The sequence below is a fragment of the Mustela nigripes genome, chromosome 3 (assembly GCF_022355385.1).
Source record: "Mustela nigripes isolate SB6536 chromosome 3, MUSNIG.SB6536, whole genome shotgun sequence".
Lineage (NCBI taxonomy): Eukaryota > Metazoa > Chordata > Mammalia > Carnivora > Mustelidae > Mustela > Mustela nigripes.
In genome coordinates this window covers 9,204,475-9,222,199 of record NC_081559.1, presented here as the reverse complement: position 1 = coordinate 9,222,199, position 17,725 = coordinate 9,204,475, and the positions used below count along the sequence as shown (strand labels likewise).

Genomic DNA, 17,725 nt, shown 5'->3' with positions numbered 1-17,725 from the left:
TGTCTGCAAGGGCTCGCTCGTCAGGCTGCGCCCGCGTGTGTCCGCGTGTGTCCGATGGGGCTGGGAGGGGGGCGGGGGGCGCGCTCAGCCCCGGGGCCGGGGTGGGGCGGCCCTCGGCGCCGGCGCCTTCGCCCTTGCGGCCGCGGGGCCGGGGCGCCGGGGCGCCGCGTGCAGGCGCCGAAAGCAGGCGGCGGTGTGGCCCCGCGGCGCGGCGCGGCGGGCGCGCTCGGGGGGCGGCGGGCTGCGAGGCCCGGCTGCGGGCGGCAGGAGGCAGCGTCGGCCCGGGCGGCGCGGCGGCGAGCGAGCCCGCGCGCGGTGATGTCAGTGGCGGCCCGGCTGGCAGCGGCCGGCACTTCCTGTATGCGGGCGGGCGGGCGCGGCGGCCAGCCCCGGCGGCCCGCGGCAGCCTCTCGGCGGGAGGAGGCGGCGGCGGGGGAGGAGCAGGGGGAGGGCTGTCAAATTCGGGAGCCGGATCTGGTCCCCGTGCCCCGGCCGTCCCCTCCGCTCCGCCGGCCGCCGGCGTGACATCCGCGGGCCGGGGACCTGCGCGCGCGCCCGGGGCGGAAGAATGGCAGTGCTCAAACTCGCCGACCAGGTAGGGGGCGGCGGCGCCGGCGGGCGGGACGCGCGGGCGCGGGGCGGCGCGGAGCCCCGGCGGGGGGATGGGGGGGCGCGGCGCGGAGCTGTTTACTCGGGCGGAGCGCGGGGTGCGAGCGGCCGCCTGGGCTCCAGGGCCGGCGGCTGCGGCTCTCCTCCCCGCGCCGTCCCCGCCCTGGGCCGTCGGAACTGCGCGCTCCGCTCGGTGCTCCGCGGCGCGCCCGAGGGCAGGGGCAGGGGCAGGGGCGGGCGGGCGCCGGGCGCGGCGGGGCGGGGGGTGCCGCGGTGCGGGGCTGCGCGGGGCTGCGCGGCCGAGCGCGGGGTGCGTCGTCCGCGGGCCCGGGCTGCGCCGGGGGAGGGGAGGCTCGAGGTGCGCCTCCGGCCCCTGCGGCGCTGCGCAGCGCGGGCTACGCCGAGCGAGGCCGGCCGCGGGGAGGCCCGTCCGCGCCGCCGGAAGGAGGGCGCGGGACGGAGGGAGAAGGGCTCGCCGCCCGGGACCCTTCCCCGAGCCGAGCGGAGACCGGGCCCGACCGCGGCTCCGGTGGGGTCGAGCCGGCTTCATCCGTTTGACGTGACAGCGGGACTTCCTCTTTAGCAGCCGAGGCTGCGTGTGCGCGGGGCGCGGCAGGGACCCTCGGAGAAGGCGCTTGTGGTTGTGGCCGGCGTCTCCCGGGAGAAGGAGAAGGCGAAGTCCGGGCTCGGCTCCCCGCGGCGGACCACCCTCCGTGTCCGTGGGGGTCGCGCGGTTGCTCTCCCGGCGCCGACGCCGCGCAGGGCCGCTTCGGAGTCCCGGTGCGGGGAAGCGCGGTGATCTGCGGACTCGCGGGCAGCCCGGCCGCGGCTCTGGGGATGCAAACACCCACCTCCGCAGACTTCGCCGCTCTTAGGACGTCGACCCTCCCAGGCGCCCAACCAAGTTGCGCGGCCAAACTCTGCAGCTCCCTTCCCGAAAAAAAGGGAACGGCTTGCTTCTTCTCCTCCTGCCATTTATTCAGGGGGCAGCGAAGTGAACCCTGTTCGGGGGTCCTGGTAGGTGCAGACGCAAGTCTGGACGTTGACACCCCATCAAACGTGCCATTCCTTGGGATGAAGCATCGCCTCCCACTCGAATGCTTGTCATTTGCTGCCTTGCCGCTACCAGGTAGAATCCACCAGAACATTCTGCACTTTAGATGCAGTCAGTCACCAGAATGATTTGCTCTTTTATCCATTAGATTCAAAATTTTGCTTTGTTTTCCCCTACGCATTTACAGGCTTTTTTTTTTTTTTTTTTTTTTTTTGAGGAGAGATCACTGAATTAGCATTCATCTTCTCCTTAAATTTAGCTGGAAGAACAGCTGGTACTTAGGGGGACTCGACTTGTTCCCACTGGTTCCAGAGCATTTAAAAGTGTTTGTGAGTTGATATTAGGTTCCTCTCCACCTTTTTTGGTCACATGCTTTGACAACTGTTAGACATTTGCTTTTTAAAACATCTTCCAGTTTTACTCGGCCTGCTCATGCCATCCTAGCTACTCCAAGTTACTATACTTGTCTCTTAATTCCTGAAACTTCAAAGTACAAGACGGGAATCTAAGAGGCATTATTGTTGTAATCACACACACAGCAGAATTTCACATGGAATTTTAGTGTGGGGAGAGGTGCTGAAGACAATCTTAGCTCAAGTCCTTTATTTATTTATTTTATTTTTAAAAAAGATTTTATCTATTCACTGTGACAGAGAGAGACACAGTGAGAGACGGAGCAGGCTTCTCACCAAGCAGGGAGCCTGATGCGGGGCTCCATCCCAGGACCCTGGGATCATGGCAGATGCTTAACCACTGAACCACCCTGGCGCCCCCCAAGTCCTTTCTTTTTTTAAATGGAAAACCTGAGATCTGAAGACGTGAAGCAGGTGTTCCTCAGGGACCACAGCTGCTGGCCTGTGTTGCTGAAACTAGCTTCTGTCCTGTCCCCTGCCTTCCAGGCTTCTGGGCTTTTGCTAGAGGATGTAAGACACCTCTGGCTTCTCCTTGGATGTGTTGAAAGGGTTACAAGAAGGCATCTTCACCTAAATCAAGATGAGCACTAGGGAAACGTGTATTTCTTGGTCTTAGAAAGAAAGGACGTTATTCTTGGGGACTTAGGAGAGTAGGACTTTCAAAGATGAAATGTTTCTGACCAACCTCTCCTCCCTTCCCCAAAGGAACTAGTATCGCTATGGAGAAACGAGCCCTATAGGCTGCATTTGGGTCCATCTCCAACTGCATAAAAGGGATCTAAGGAGTTCTAAGGTTCAGGAGCATCTAAGAATTGCCATCCTGTCTTGGGACAAGGCCACACGGAGCCTGGGTGAGGAGGTGGGCTGGGCTGGGTGGAGCTGTGAGCAACGGAGGTTTCTATGTGGCTTTGGGTCCAGGAAATGTGTGGTCTTTCTTGCCTTATATAGTCTTACCTTTCAGTTTGAAACTGAATTCTTAGATGCTGCTTCATAACCTCACCGGAGGCTTAAAAACCCTTTGCTTGAGTTCCGGCTGCAAGAGTTTTGCTCCATCATTGTGGGGAGGGGGCTGCCTGGTGGGAGTCACTGCTTCTTCCGCAGAGTTTGTAGAGGAGTGCGGGACTTGCTGGTCAGCTGCTGGCGAAACAGCCCCTTCTCCGTCCCTCCGTCATTGCTGAAGGTCCTATCTGTGAGCTGGTTCTCGATTTTTCCACCATGGCTCTTGGATTTGTAGCTTGATACCCCAATTTCCCCGACCCATTCTTACTGTTGATAAGCTGAATCACAAGCTGTCTTGGTTTGTTTTTAAACATGCCTAAAGGAAAGAATGCAAGAGGATGACATTTCCTGTCCTGCTGAAGCTGGGGGCAGGAGCTCGCTGGGTTGATGGCGGTCACTTCGTGAAGAGTCAGTCCCGCTCTGGCATCTCGGCCGGTAGTGCACGAGGAGGGACCGTGTTTTCTGAAACTCTGTTTTGGGATAGTTTAAAAAAGGGAGAGGCAAGTGTGGTTTTTAGTTTTATTTATTTATTTTTTTTACTATGAGAGGGAACTGGGAGCTGTTGCTACAAACAAACTTAGCATTTAGCACTTCTGCATTTGTAACTGTGTCTCTTCTGTTTTCCTCTTCCCACAGCACACATCATTTTTCTTGTAGTATTATGGGGACCAGTCATCCTGGTTTGCTAGAACTGAGGGGTTTCCCAAGATGTGGTACTTTCGGTGCTAAAGCTGGGAAAATTCTAGGCCAACCACGATGAGCTGGTCACCTTGCGCAGCATAGAACGTACTCACTCGCGTAATTAATATAATAATGTGATTATTTCATCCTAGATGGACCTTAGGAGGTTTCTTAAATCTTTGATAAAGTGAGGTGATTTTTACATTTGGGAGAGAAAGTTCTGTTTCATACAGATGTAATGCATTTTAGCTCAAGATGGCCATGAAACTCTTTGCAATTTGATTTGCGATTCAACTTCTGGGGGCTGCTTTTGATGTCTGGTTAAGGCGTTCCAGTGATTTTAAGTGTCTGGGCCTGTCTTCGGCCACCCCCCCTCACCCCCCAAAACAGGTTTTCAGAGTTCTGAAGCCAGAATGGTAAGTTCTCTTGGATCTTTGAAATGTTCACTGTTCTCACCTGAATTTGCTGTTGACAGCAGAATGTCACCTCCATCTCAGGGGCTGCCTGTAGACAAACTGTTCCAGCAGGTGGCCCTTCTTTGAGCTTCCTGCCTGGAGGCCTTCTGGCTAGGTGTCCCCTTGCCAAGCCCTAGCTCACACTCGAGTCACCCATCTCCTTGCCAAAGGCAGTGAGTGGCTGGCAGCTGTGGCAGTGGCAAGAAGCAGAAATCCTGTAACTCTGAAAACAGGATTTCTAGCTCATAGTGTGGGGCCTCGGGACGTGTTGTGTACCTCATAGGGCCGCCCTCATTCTACCGTTGCTCACAAGGGCACTGGGTTTACAGCAAACACGCTGCTGCGGTCCTGCCTTCAGCAAAGAAGAAGGGGAAAGAAAGGCTTTATTTTTTGGACCCTTCTTTAGTTGTTTTGGGATCCAGTCACATGACTGGGGAGTGTACTTGAGGGCTGGTGTTTCCTGGCAGAGACCTAATAATGCCTTACATTTATTGGGATCTTGTATGTCAGGCCCTTGCTGTGAATCATCTCTCTTCACCCTCACAGCCTCACTAGGAAGTTGGAGGCCGTGTGATTCCTATTTTATAGATGAGAAAACGAGAATAGAGAGGCCAACTGACTTGTTGAATGTCCTACACCCACTAAGGAGCACCCTGTCCTACCCTGGCAGTCTGATTGCCCAGGTGGGGCTCTAACCACAAGGCCCTACTCTCAGTGGTTGAAAGGTCAGTGTGGTGGTAGGACCCGTGGATGCCTGTTCTTCTTTCCCGAAAGCCATCGGGCGAGCTTTACCCTGCAGTCCTGCTTGCTCTCGGGGCCAGACCCGGGGTCAGGCGCTGCTCTCTGTGCTCTGTGGGCCTGGCGCATCCGGTTCCTCTCTCCAGCCCCCTGCCGTGCTGGAAGACCTGTTGATGGGTGGCCCCGGGGATTTTTTTCTGGGTCATTAGTAAATACACTATGATCGCTATAGAAAAGTCAGAATGCTGGATACACAAAAAGAAAGTTAAAACCGTCTGTAGTCTCTGTTCAGAACTATTCCTAACGTCTTGATACAGAAGGAAACTTCTAGTACCCAGGTAGAGTCTTTAAACCTTCCACAAAATGCTATCAGTATCTTTTCCTTGACCACAAAGCTAACAACTATGCTGTCTGGACCAGTGATTTTTCCAAATAAACCAAATTTTTGCATCTCTTAAATAAATGACTGGCTGCTCTGGTATAAACCCAGCAGAACATGCTTTTTTTTTTTTTTTTTAAGATTTCAACTTTTACTTCCTCTTTTTCTCTAAATAGAGAGTAAATATAAACTCCAAAAAGCACAGTTGTTTGTGCCAGAAACAGGACTGAATCATTCTTTAAAAAGATTTCTGTTTCAACAACATAACCGTGAGTTTCCTGTAGGCCAAAATATAACATGAAATAATTTAAAAAATAAGGAAGAGCTGGAGAAAGCTAATCCTGTGGTTTTGAAACTTGGTAAGCTATGGCTCTCCTTTATTATTATTATTATTATTATTGTTTGTTTTTGTTTTGTTTTTTAAAGTAAGCTCTTTGAACTCACCACCCTGAGATCAAGTCACATGTTCTACCCACTTGGCCAGCCAGGTGCCCCTTATGGCACTCCTTTTTGTTTTCCTCAAAGAAGATTCCATGTTGAAGGTCAAGGTATAAGAGATTGGTGACAGTAGTGATCCCTGAGCCCCTTTCAAAGATTATTTGGCATCAGGGAGGGCCCATGGTGTGAGGGGCGCTGGGTGTTACATTATTGAACACTACACCTGAAACTGATGATGTACTATATGTTGGCTAATTGAATTTAAGTAAAAAAAAAAGACACAAAGATTATTTGGGTTTAGTATTATTTAAAAGCCCCTTTGTATGAGAAAACTACTGGTTCCTAACTCAGTGTTTCTTTCCTGACCCATCGTGTTCTCCAAAAACAAAGATTTATAAGTGTTTGTAGATGGGTAGGAGTGACATAGGATTTGGATGGCCGTATCATTTTTATTCATTCTGGGACAGCTTTGAGATGAGGCGGGTTCTACTGAATATTAAGCTGGGGAAACAGCTTACACTACAGACACTGTGTGCTCACCCCAGGCTTGACAGTAAGCGGACGAGTGACCAGTAGACTAGTCTCTCTCTTTGGAGTGAGATGTACGCTGGCGCAGGTGCTACAAAGCTTGCTTTCTCACCTTGTGCGAGGCCAGAGTCGGCCACCAGCTTCCGTCTCATCCATCAGTTCAGACCCGTTGGGTGAGGGGCTGTGGGACACTCTGGCTCTGGGAGCTGAGGATGGGGACACGGATGATGAGTGACCGGTGTTCGCCAGGGTATGAGGTAAGGGAGGGGTGGCCTCTGTTGTGTGTTAGCAACCCTTGGCAGATCCCATTAGGCCCTGCCGGCCTCATGTCCTTCTTTGTAGAAGGAAGAGGTTGGACCGGATGCCTTTCAGGTGCCTGGGCCCCTCCCGCTCCCTCCGTGACTCAGTCCCTCTGCTGACGGTTTGTACTGGAATCTTCACAGACACGGCCGTGGAGGTTGTATTTGCTGATGAGCTCCAGTTTTATTTTCTAGGTAACAAAGTCAAACAGTTAAATTCGGATTCCAGAAGAACGTTGTAACCAGCATCAATGATTTAGGAACTGATTTCCGCCCTGTGGCCTCTACTCCCCCTCCATTGGGTAGATCACGTGAGGTTATATATTCTGTAAAGCATCCGTTTGATTGATTCTTTCTTTAGCAGCCTTTTAGCAACACCGTATTTGCCTTCTGCTTGACTTCAGAGGCTGAGAGAACAGGTATTGTCTCTCATCCGTGTTCAAGCCTGTAAAAAAGTCGGTAGTCCAAGAGGTTGGAATTAATGATCATGACTCTAGGTTTTCATTATGAGGTTCATACTTTTAAAGGATCTTTTTATTTGTCTCCCCTTTTGAAACTGAAAATTTATTTACCACTCTGTTCGTTGGACGAAGCAAATAGGAAGTACATAGTCTGTCTTTGGGCTTTTTCAGACTTTGCTAAGGCAATCGTGCTTGCTTGTATTTCTCCGTCTTCTGTGTCTCTAATGCCCTCACCCCCACCCTGTGAGTCCTGAGCATCCCAGTGGAAATTTCTAAGGTATCTTTAGTACCAGGAGACCATTTTGCCCCAGGGGAGCCTCCAGAGCTCTTGGTAAAACTAGAGGGATTTGTAGAAACATCTGAGGCCTAGACATGCAAAATTTCCCCACAGTTCCAATCTGTCTCAAAGGTTTTAGTGTTAAAAAAAAAAAAAAGGTTTCAGTGATAAATTGCTTTTGTTTGTTTTCAGAATAATACTAGATGGCAACCATAGACAGGGTTTCTACTCATGGTTCTTTTTCTGATAGTTGTATGGCTCTGGGCAAGTCCTGGCCTTCGTTTCTGTGTCAAATGGGACTGGATGGGTGGAGATTCCTCTACATTCTTTCAAGTTCTAACCGTCTAACAGAATACTACAGGTACCTCGTCTGAACTCATGGAATCTGGTTTTTGAAAAGTATCTGCCTTCCGTGAACTTCTGTTCTCTCCCTCCCCCCTTACCCCCAACCCAGGGGGATTGGCTGCAGCTGGAGTTGACCAGGTCTGAGACCCACACCCCACGCCCTGCCTAAAGGTCAGGGGTCCTTTCCCCAAGACTGTCATCCGGCATCTGCAGCAGCTGGTTTCCAGGGAGGGACACAGCCCTGGGACAGCTCTCAGTGCAGCCCTGTGAGAATTCCCTGGGGCTTCGTGCAGAGCGAGGGGAGCAGGCCTCGCAGACCCTGTGTTTGTCTGCTGTGAGCTGTGCAGAGCTGGTGCCTACTTCAGCATTGCTCCGAGATGCTGCATTAGCCAAAGTCCTGGGGTCTCCCCTAATCCCATTTTACTGAACTCCCTAATAACATCTGGGTCTAACAAGTCCATTTTCCCAGAGATTGGGTGCAATGACACAGGGACCACAGACTTTCTCGAGGAGGGAATTCCCACTCGCAGCGAACAGTCTCTGTACGTGTGGACACACTCAGCCTGCAGAAGCTTGTTTTGCTGTGTAAGACTGGCAAGATGAGGGAAAGACAGGAAGGAGAAGTTCAGGTAAGCAGGGACAAACCAGCCAGCCCACTGTCGATAAACTATGGCCTCCAGAAGCCAGGGGTGCCTCGACCCCAGGGCTGAGCAGGATGGCTTGTTGAGTTTGGGAAAGAAAAGATCAGAATTCGTAGTTCTTTTAGAACCCTTTAAAATATTCCTTTTTTTGTATTTTGAATATATGTTGTACCCGGTACTATAAAAATACTCTTCGTTCTACTTCCACTTTTGACCACCTGGCCGAACCGGCTCGCGGACGGCTGGTGTGGCGGCCGACCTGCTCACCCGGCCCTGACGCTCTGCTCCCAGCCTGGCGGCCGGAGCCCCGGACTCTGATGCCCACATCGCGTCGTCTGTCCCCCGCCCAGCCCCTCCCAGCCCTTCCCAGCCCACACAGAGGAAAAGCCGATGTCGTAGAGTGGCCCCCCAGGCCCCTCCACTCGCCTGCCCGCCCCATCTCCTCCTGCCTCTCCCCTCCCTGACCCCCGTCCGCATCGGCCTCCTCCCCGATCACTGAGCGGCCAGGCGCCCTCCCGCCTGTGGGCCCTTGAAGTTCCTGCTGCCTGTGAAGCTCTTCCCCACGCCGCACGCCCAGCCGCACCCCTTCAGATCTTTACTCTCACGGAGTCCTTGCCTGACCTCGCTCTGTCAGCGGCCGACGCCACATTTCCTGTCCCCTTCCTTTATTTCCTCTCCGTAGGACATGTCCCTCCTACCATATATTTTATCTTTTTGTAAAAATAAAAACTTACGTGTAGAAGAGATACGAATAACAGGGCAAGAGTTTTTTGTTGTTTTGTTAGCTTGGTTCATTCGCTGCTAAAACTTCAGCACTTAGAAACGATATAAGGCACATAGTAAATGCCCAATAAATTGAATGATATTAATCGAACGATATAAACATATATGTGTGTGTATGTATATGTCTACATGTTCAAAGGTTTTTGCTCATTAGGTGCTCAAACAAAAAGAAACTTACAAATACTTCCGTAAACAGAGCTCCTATCTGTACACTGGGATGTTGGATTTCCATGAAATTTGGAGTAATCGTTCTGCCTCATCAAAAGATAAAAGATCACACATTGTCTTCTTTTCTGGTTATATTTCTTCTCTTGTTAAATTGAACTTTTGGTGGTAGGGATGGGTTGGCACCATAGTTGGTTCCCAGTAGGTTCCATTTCTTTATAGGGGAGAAGTCAGAGTGACACTAGGGAAGAGGAGATGTGGACCCCAGATTTTACAGGGAGGGACGCACAGACACATGGCAAAGTGGGTCGTCTTTTATGTATTCAGGCAATCAAAGTCTGTTTCGTAAACTTCATTTCCAAGGCAGTGAGTCTGGGGGAGTTTTCTGCTCCCCCTCTTTGCACAAAGGATAAGAACAGGTGCAGGAAAATGGTTAGAAACCAGAGAGAGAACTGGGGAGGAGGAGTTAGGACAATAATCATGCCTGATGTTATTTATCCCGACAACATCTCTACAAAGGAGGGACCGTCACCGTTGCCCTTAAGAGATGAGGTAAACGAGAGCTGAGAGATTAAGTAGTCTCTTGGGGGTCACAGGACTCTGGGGTTCACATCCGCACAAGCTTGTCTCCAAGGTGCACATTCTTAGCTGCTGTGCTTCTGGCCTCTGGAGACGGGCGCAGTGCCACAAGAGGCTCTTTTCCTCGTGGAGCTCACAGTGTTGGCAGAGATAGTGTTGCAGGCCTCGTGCACGGAGGGCTGTCGTCAGATGGTCACCGAAGGCATGTGGCATGTGAAGCAGCTACCGAGCCAGGTGGAGGGCAGGTTTAGAGGACATTCTGAGGGCACTCGTGAGGGACGACGGAAGTCCCTCACGAAGTCCCCAGACGGGCGCAGTTGCTAAGAAAGGCGTTAGGGAGCTGGAGGGAGTCGCGTGATCCTTGAGGAAGGGAGTGGTTTAGACCCAGACCAGGGAGGCAGCCCAGGTGGGGGGTGTGCTGTGTGCCAGGCAGGTAATCTGAAGCCTGAATTTTCTGAAGCAGAGGGTCCCGACTAGGAAAACAGAAAAGGAAAGGAAAGAAATTCTCGACATGCATACTTGGCAGGAAGGGTGTTTGGGTTTTTTCTTAAGTTTTTCTCTTTCTTTCTTTTTAAAAAAGGTTTTATTTATTTATTTACTTGTTAGAGAAAAGAGAGAAAGTGAGCACAGGAAGGGGGAGCCGCAAGCAGAGAGAGAAGCAGGCTCCCCACTGAGCAAGGCCCCATATGGGACTCCATCCTAGGGATGGATCATGACCTAAGCCAAAGGCAGATGCTTAACCGAATGAGCCACCCAGGCATCCCTCGAGTTTTTTGGGTAGGTACTACATGTCCTCTCCTGGAGACATAAATTGTGTCAGGACAAAACTCATTGTTTCCATGTGTTGTATAGGCATGATTTAAAAAAAAAATGAATGTATATCCCATCTTGTTCTAAGAAGGTATTGAAGCACAAGGTGTGGTGCTACTTTACGGGTACTTCTGTCTCTACGATACCCCCTACTTGAATATTGTACACATCTTGTTATGGCCACGTTTTGTGGATAAACATGTATCCTGGAGTACTGAACTTCATTGAAAGAGGCTGGATTGGATGGACGGTCTTCATGGTTCAGGACACGGACGGATTACTGTAGTAGGTCTGGAGAAGGCCTGCTTTCAACCTTATAAATTTTTATTAAAAATTATTTTAAAAAATCCAGACTACGGAGAGTATACAAGAAAAATGATTTCATTTCTTTAAAAAAATCAATTACAAATTGCACTACTAGGTATTTATCCAAGGTGCACATTCTTAGCTGTGCACCTTGGATAACATTGTGGTGTTGTTGTTTTTTAAAGATTTTATTTATTTATTTGACAGATAGGGATCACAAGTAGAGAGGCAGGCAGAGAGAGAGAGGAAGCAGGCTCCCTGCTGAGCAGAGAGCCCAAAAGTGGGGCTCGATCCCAAGACCCTGGGATCATGACCTTAGCTGAAGGCAGAGGTTTAACCCACTGAGCCACCCAGGCACCCCAAACATTGTGATTTGAAGGGGCACCTGCAACCCAAGGTTTATAACAGCAACATCCACAATACCCCAAATATGGAAGGAGCCCAGGTGTCCATTTACAGATGAATGGATTAAGAAGATGTGTGTGTGTGTGTGTGTGTGTGTGTGTGTGTATTACTTAGTCATCAAAAAGAATAAAATCTTGCCAATTACAACCACATAGATGGAAGTAGAAGGTATTATGCTAAGTGAAATAAGTCGGAGAAAGACAAATATCAGATGATTTCACTCATATGTGGAATTTAAGAAACAAAACAGATGAACATAGGGGAAGGGAAGAAAAACTAAAATAAGGCCAAAATTCGAGGTAGGCACACCATAAGAGATACTGAACCCTGGGAACAAACTGAGGGTTGCTGGAGGGGAGGTGGGTGAGGGGGCGGGGTGACTGGGTGATGGGCGTTAAGAAGGCCGCTTGATGTAATGAGTCCTGGGTGTCCTATACAACTGATGAATCACTAAATTCTGCCGCGGAACCTAATTAAAAAAGTCAATTGCAAGATAAAAAAGGGAGGAGGAGAGGAAATATATAGATGAGTGAGAATTAAGACATGTAAACTAATTGCAGCGAATAGATTTGGATTTTGATTCAGACAAACACACTTCTGTGAGACAATAAGGGAAATTTGAATACTGCCTGTTTATTTGATGCTTTAAAGTATGAATATGGTATTGTGGTTTTGTTTAAAAAGAAAGCCTTTATCTTACAAAACAAGAAAACAAAACCACAAAACCTTAGCATGTGCCCAGGGCTCCTAAATATTTTAGTGACTCACTCTTTGGAAGCCTTTTTTTTTCCCCCCTTTCAATTTACTTCTTCCTGCTCTTTGTGCCCCTTCTAAGCTGTCTACTGTCCCCCTGGTAGAATGTCTTCAGGAGAGTTGTTGGAATCCTTTTTGATTGTCAGAAAAGCACACAGTCCTGCTAGTTTTGTTGCCTATAGAAAGAGGCACCTAACTTGGAATTGGCTAGGAAGGTTGCCCATCTACTGACTTACTCAAAGTGGGTATTTGAGCATCTGCCTTGAAACCCACAACTTGGATGCCTTTAGGAAGACCCAGATTTGGCAGTTCTGTACAGTTATTTCAGTGTAAGGTATTTCCAGGGAATTTAGATATTAGAGTTGCCCAAATTCACTTTGTTATGTTACTTTTTCTTTTTTAAAATTCCAGTTAGTTAACATACAGTGTCATATTAGTTTCAGGAGTACAATATGGTGGTTTCACAGTTCCATGTATTACCGGGTGCTTATCACGATGTTACATTGCTTTTTTTTTTTTTTTTAAGATTTTATTTATTTATTTGACAGATTATAAGTAGGCAGAGAGGCAGACAGAGAGATAGAGAGAGAGGGAAGCAGGCTTCCTGGTGAGCAGAGAGCCTGATGTGGAGCTTGATCCCAGGACTCTGGGATCATGACCCCAGCTGAAGGCAGCCACTTAACAGACTGAGCCACCCAGGCACCCCAGTGTTACATTACTTTTAAACTGTGTTTCCATTTAATCTACGTAGTTTTATTTATTTATATATATTTTTAAGATTTAGTTTATTTATTTTAGAGAAAGAAAAAGTGTGTGTGTGTGCCAATGGGGAAGGGGCTAGGAAGAGGGAGAAGGAGAGAAGCAGACTCCCCACTGAACTCCGAGCCCCACATGGGGCTTGATCCCATGACCCTGAGATTATGACCTGAGCTCACATCACAAATCCGAGGCGTAGCCGACTGAGCAGCCCAGGCCCCCCTCCACTGGGAAGCGTTGAAAGACAGCTCACGGTTACAAGGTGTCAGTTTTAATAACCCTTGTTGCCACACCTCTTTTCTTACCTGAACAGGAAGTAGGTGTTGGTTGTTGCCCTCAAAGCTGAGATATCTTTATTTCTACAAGTGTGAGAATCCTTCCATACCCTCCCCCCACCCTTATTTTTAAAAAACTTATTTACTTATTTTAGAGAGCGTGAGAGCGTGAGAGAGGGCGAGCACAAACAGGAGGGGCAGAGGGGGAAGGAGAGAGAATCCCACGGGGGCTCTGCCTTGAGCTCGGAGCCCTCCATGGGGCTCCATCTCACCAGCCAGTCTCCATCACTTAACCTGCTTAGCCAGAAGGTGCCCCCTTCTGTCTCTGTCTGAATGGAGCCCAGCTCTACGAATAGATTGTAGGCTTGAGAAGTGCCAGTTGCAACTTGAGTAAGTGATACTGTCGTGTGTAGTTCAGAAGCCTGCTGACTAGGGTTTTGGCTGCTTTGGAGCCTCAGTATAATTAAGTCTTGGGGCCCGTGAGGTGAGCGGCACATTTAGTTGCGAATGCTGCTTTTCTTAGCAGCCACGAATAAACAATCGCGTTTTGAGGAGCTCTGCTCTTTAGCAAAGAATCTTGTGTCAAGGTCCCGGGGTGCTCTGTGACTGTATATACAATGTTTTAAAATGTCGTGACATCTCTCTGAACAGTTTCCAAAAGTATTACATGGGAGTGGCATAGTTAAGAGAATACGGAAGTCGGTGCCTGGAGATGGAGACTGTAGGCACATCTCTGCTCCTGACTACGGGTCTCAGACACAACTGTGACAAAACGTTCCTTGCTTAAAAATGGTTATAATAATACTTGCTTCATGGGGAAGTCATGACAATCAAGTGGGACAAGTCTTTGTACCGCAAGTGGCCTACGGGCACTCAGTAAATAGTCCTTGAATTTCTAGTTGGTTCTTCATTTGTCAAAGTAAAGACTAGTTCTCTAGGGTCAGTTTCAGTTCTATGAGAATATGGTTTTAATTATTTTTTGTTTTCAATTTATGACCATTTATCTGGTCTTTTTAAAAAAAATTTCTAACTTAAACAGCATTGGTAGAAAATGTTTCTGTGTGTTTTACTTTTGTGTGAAGTCTCCATACTTAGATTTGAATTGTAGCATTTTGGTTCCTACAACTTTAGGAAGTGCATTTTTCTTTGATTTTGGTTTTAATTAATGTATTGACTGAGTTTATTTGACTGAAGAATTTTATGTTTGGATAGATCTAGAGGAATAAATGTGTGTTGAAAAAACTGAGGAGTTTGCAGTCATTCTTGATTTAAGTTGTCAAAAAGAACTGAAAATTACTTTTAAGAATGCCACTTCCTCTTCACAGAAGTATAAAACCATGTCTTTTTGAGGAAGCGTGTAAGAGCAAAATAGTTGATAGGGCAATCTTCTTCAAAAATCGTCATGAGAGAATTTCTGAGAAACATTCAAGTTTCAAGTCTTGAACAAACACATAACAGGATAGAAAGCCATATATTTCTGTGAAAAAGATGTGATTAAAAAAGTCAGAGGATTCTTTGTAAAAAGTCACTTTAATTTGGAGTCTTTTTTTCTCTTTTAAAACTACAGAATGCAATAAAAAGGAGGCAATTTTATTTTGAGTCATCTCTACACCCAATGTGGGACTTGTACTCACAGCCCCAGGATCAAGAGTCTTATGCTGCACCGACTGAGCCGGCCTGGCCCCCCGTGTATGTTTTAATTCTAAGATGTATTTCATTTTGAGGTGTATCTGGTTAAGGTGTAGGGCAAAATAATAAGGGTCAGAGGAAAATGAAAATGAGAGTAATACCAAAAAAAAAAAAAAAAAGAGTAGATTAAAGAAAGAAAAATAGGAGAGAAATACATATTTTTTTTAAAAAAGGAAGGGGTGGGGCGCCTGGGTGGCTCAATGGGTTAAAGCCTCTGCCTTCGGCTCAGGTCGTGATCCCTGGGTCCTGGGATCGAGCCCCACATCAGGCTCTCTGCTCAGCAGGGAGTCTGCTTCCCTTCCTCTCTCTCTGCCTCCCTCTTTGCCTACTTGTGATCTCTGTCTGTCAAATACATAAATAAAATCTTAAAAAAAAAAAAAAAAAGAGGGGGGGTTGCCTGGGTGGTACAGTTGGTTAAATGTCAGACTCTTGGTTTCAGATCAGGGTGTGGTCTCAAGAGGTGAGATCCAGCCCCGAGTCAGGCTCTGTGCTCAGCGTGGAGTCTCTTGGACTTTCTCTCTCTCTCCTTCTGCTCCCTCCCCACACTGTGTGCACACTCTCTCCTCTCTCTCTCTCTGTCTCGAATAAATAAATGTTAAAAAACAAAACAGGGAAGGAACTGAGAATGGAGAGAGACTGACCATGTTACTTCCCAAGGTGAATGTCAGAGCCATTCTTGAACTTTAACCTAAATTGGTCATTACCTGCCATACTCTGCTCTTAAACATGATTTTTAACACTGAGCACTGCTCTTCAAGCCCACGGACACTCACTTCTTGGAGTTCTAAGATTGGAATAACCAAAGAGGAGGTTGTTGGTTACACTATGAAAGAAACGACCCGAGCTATGTACCTAGAGGCTGGGAAGAATCAGGCTGATGGTGATTCGGTGCGGGGGGTGGGGGGGGAGTCCTTGCTGCTAGTCTGGAGCTATCAGATTCCAAGGAGTGACCGGTGGATAACAAGTCATTTTGCACGTGGGGAGGCAGGTTTGGCCACTCCGGGGCCTCGTAACTAGGGTCCTGCGACAGCTCTGGTTTTCAGCGTCCACCGCCTGTCCTTGCGAGTGAACTCAAGAAGGACATTTCCTTATCACTGCCTTATGGCTTTAGTGTGCTTTTCCAGAGATCCATTCTTACCTCCCTTTCTGCCAGAACTGGCTGTGAGACCTGGCGGCCCTGACATCTCTGTGGGCCTCAGTTTCCTCTAAGGAATAAGGATGTTGGTTGGACGAGCCAGTGGCTGCTCTAGTCTTCGAGGGCTCTAACCCGAAGCTGGCGGGTGATGGTCGGGCCACATGCTGAATTTAGCTCTAGGCCTGTTCAGATTTGGCCTGTCAGCTAAGGATAGTTTCTACATTTTTTTTTTTTTAAAGATTTTATTCATTTGACAGAGAGAGAGATCACAAGTAGGCAGAGACAGATCACAAGTAGGCAGAGAGAGAGAAAGAGAGAGAGAGAGGAGGAAGCAGGCTCCCTGCTGAGCAGAGAGCCGATCTGAGCTGAAGGCAGAGGCTTTAACCCACTGAGCCACCCAGGCGCCCCTAGTTTCTACATTTTTAAATGGTTGACCAAGATCAAAAGAAACATATTTTGAGACACATGAAAATTACATGAAATTCAAATTTCAGTGTCCGTAAATCAAATCTAAATCAAATCTCATTCGTGTACCTATTTTCTATGGCCGCTCTGGGGACCTCTGTGAGTGGAGTTAGGTGGTTGCCACAGAGCCCTCGTGGCCAGCAAAACCGAAAACATTTACTGTCAAGCTCTTTGCAGAAGAAATGCGCCAGCCCCCACTCAAATCCAAGCTCGGGGACCACACTGCTTAAAAATTGAGTGTTGTCTTTGTATTACTTATGCTGTACTTTGATCTAGATTTAATTAGATTAATATGGTAATTCTCGCTTCTATTATTTTCTCCAGGAGAAAGTAGAAGCTTAGTTAGCCTTCTTGGTATGTTTTTAATTAAAAAAGAAAAATCCCCCTTTAAAACAATAGTTTGTTTGTATTCAGACTTCTTTTTTTCCCTCCCTTTAGGAATCACTGTAGAGAAGGAAGCCATATGTTTGTATTTTAAATCGTTTGCCTTTTAAACTGGATTTTTAAACTCCAGATGTGGACTCAGAAACAGTTAAAATGTACTTTTGATGTTCTGCAAGAGCCACGTTGGGGGAGGAGAGCTTTACCTCTTATATTTGAGAGTGAAACAGAAATCTTAGTATTTTCTCTTTCCCATTGTGTGCTAAAAATGCTATCTTTAGTTTCTTTGAGTAGACCGTCTAGACTAATCTGGGGATAGAAATGGCTTTAATTTTACAGAATGCCAATCAGAGCAATTAAATGAATATACTTTGAAGATACACTCAATTATTACAAATGGATACTATAAAATTAAAAGATAAATATCAATATGACCTACTTATTTGATATTTCTCACTAATCTAGAAAGTTCTCTCTGAAGCTAAGTCTGGTAACTGTGTGAGTTATGGGTTTGGTGAGTGAGTGTGTATATGCGCGTGTATTTCCAGTGTTCCTGTCTGCCTTTCACTCTTGAACTTCTGAAGTCATCTGAGTTATTCTAAAACTCCTCCTAGGCCTGGAGTTTCTTTTGATCTTGGAAGAAGATGGGCACCTTGAACTGGTTAGTGAGGGGCAGCAGGGAGGTCAGTCAACACATGTGGTCTTTCATCTAAAGTTAGCTTTATTTTTCTCTTTTGATTTCCTAGAGAGAAAGTTAAGACTGAAGACACTTGTTGATAAAGATTCGTGAAGAAATTCACGTAGTGTATCACTGTAGAAAACATTGACAGTGATTCAGTACCTAAGCCCTCTGAAGACCTCCAGTATTTTCTGAACAGCATCATAAATTATCTGGAGGTTAACACA

General features: G+C 47.8%; 1 protein-coding gene across 6 annotated transcripts in view; it reads left to right on the top strand.

Moving 5' to 3' along the window:
* The first annotated feature begins 292 nt into the window (after positions 1-292).
* Positions 293-17,725, top strand: part of ANKRD44 (ankyrin repeat domain 44) — a 312,430-nt gene continuing 294,997 nt past the window's right edge. For 3 of the 6 annotated variants that reach the window (XM_059393119.1, XM_059393118.1, XM_059393116.1), the window contains exon 1: positions 294-595. In XM_059393119.1, coding sequence (XP_059249102.1) covers positions 569-595 — 27 coding nt within the window. In that variant the 5' untranslated portion in view covers positions 294-568. Of the gene's footprint in view, positions 596-17,725 lie in introns of all 6 variants that reach the window. The other 3 variants (XM_059393117.1, XM_059393114.1, XM_059393120.1) reach the window with 2 other exon arrangements.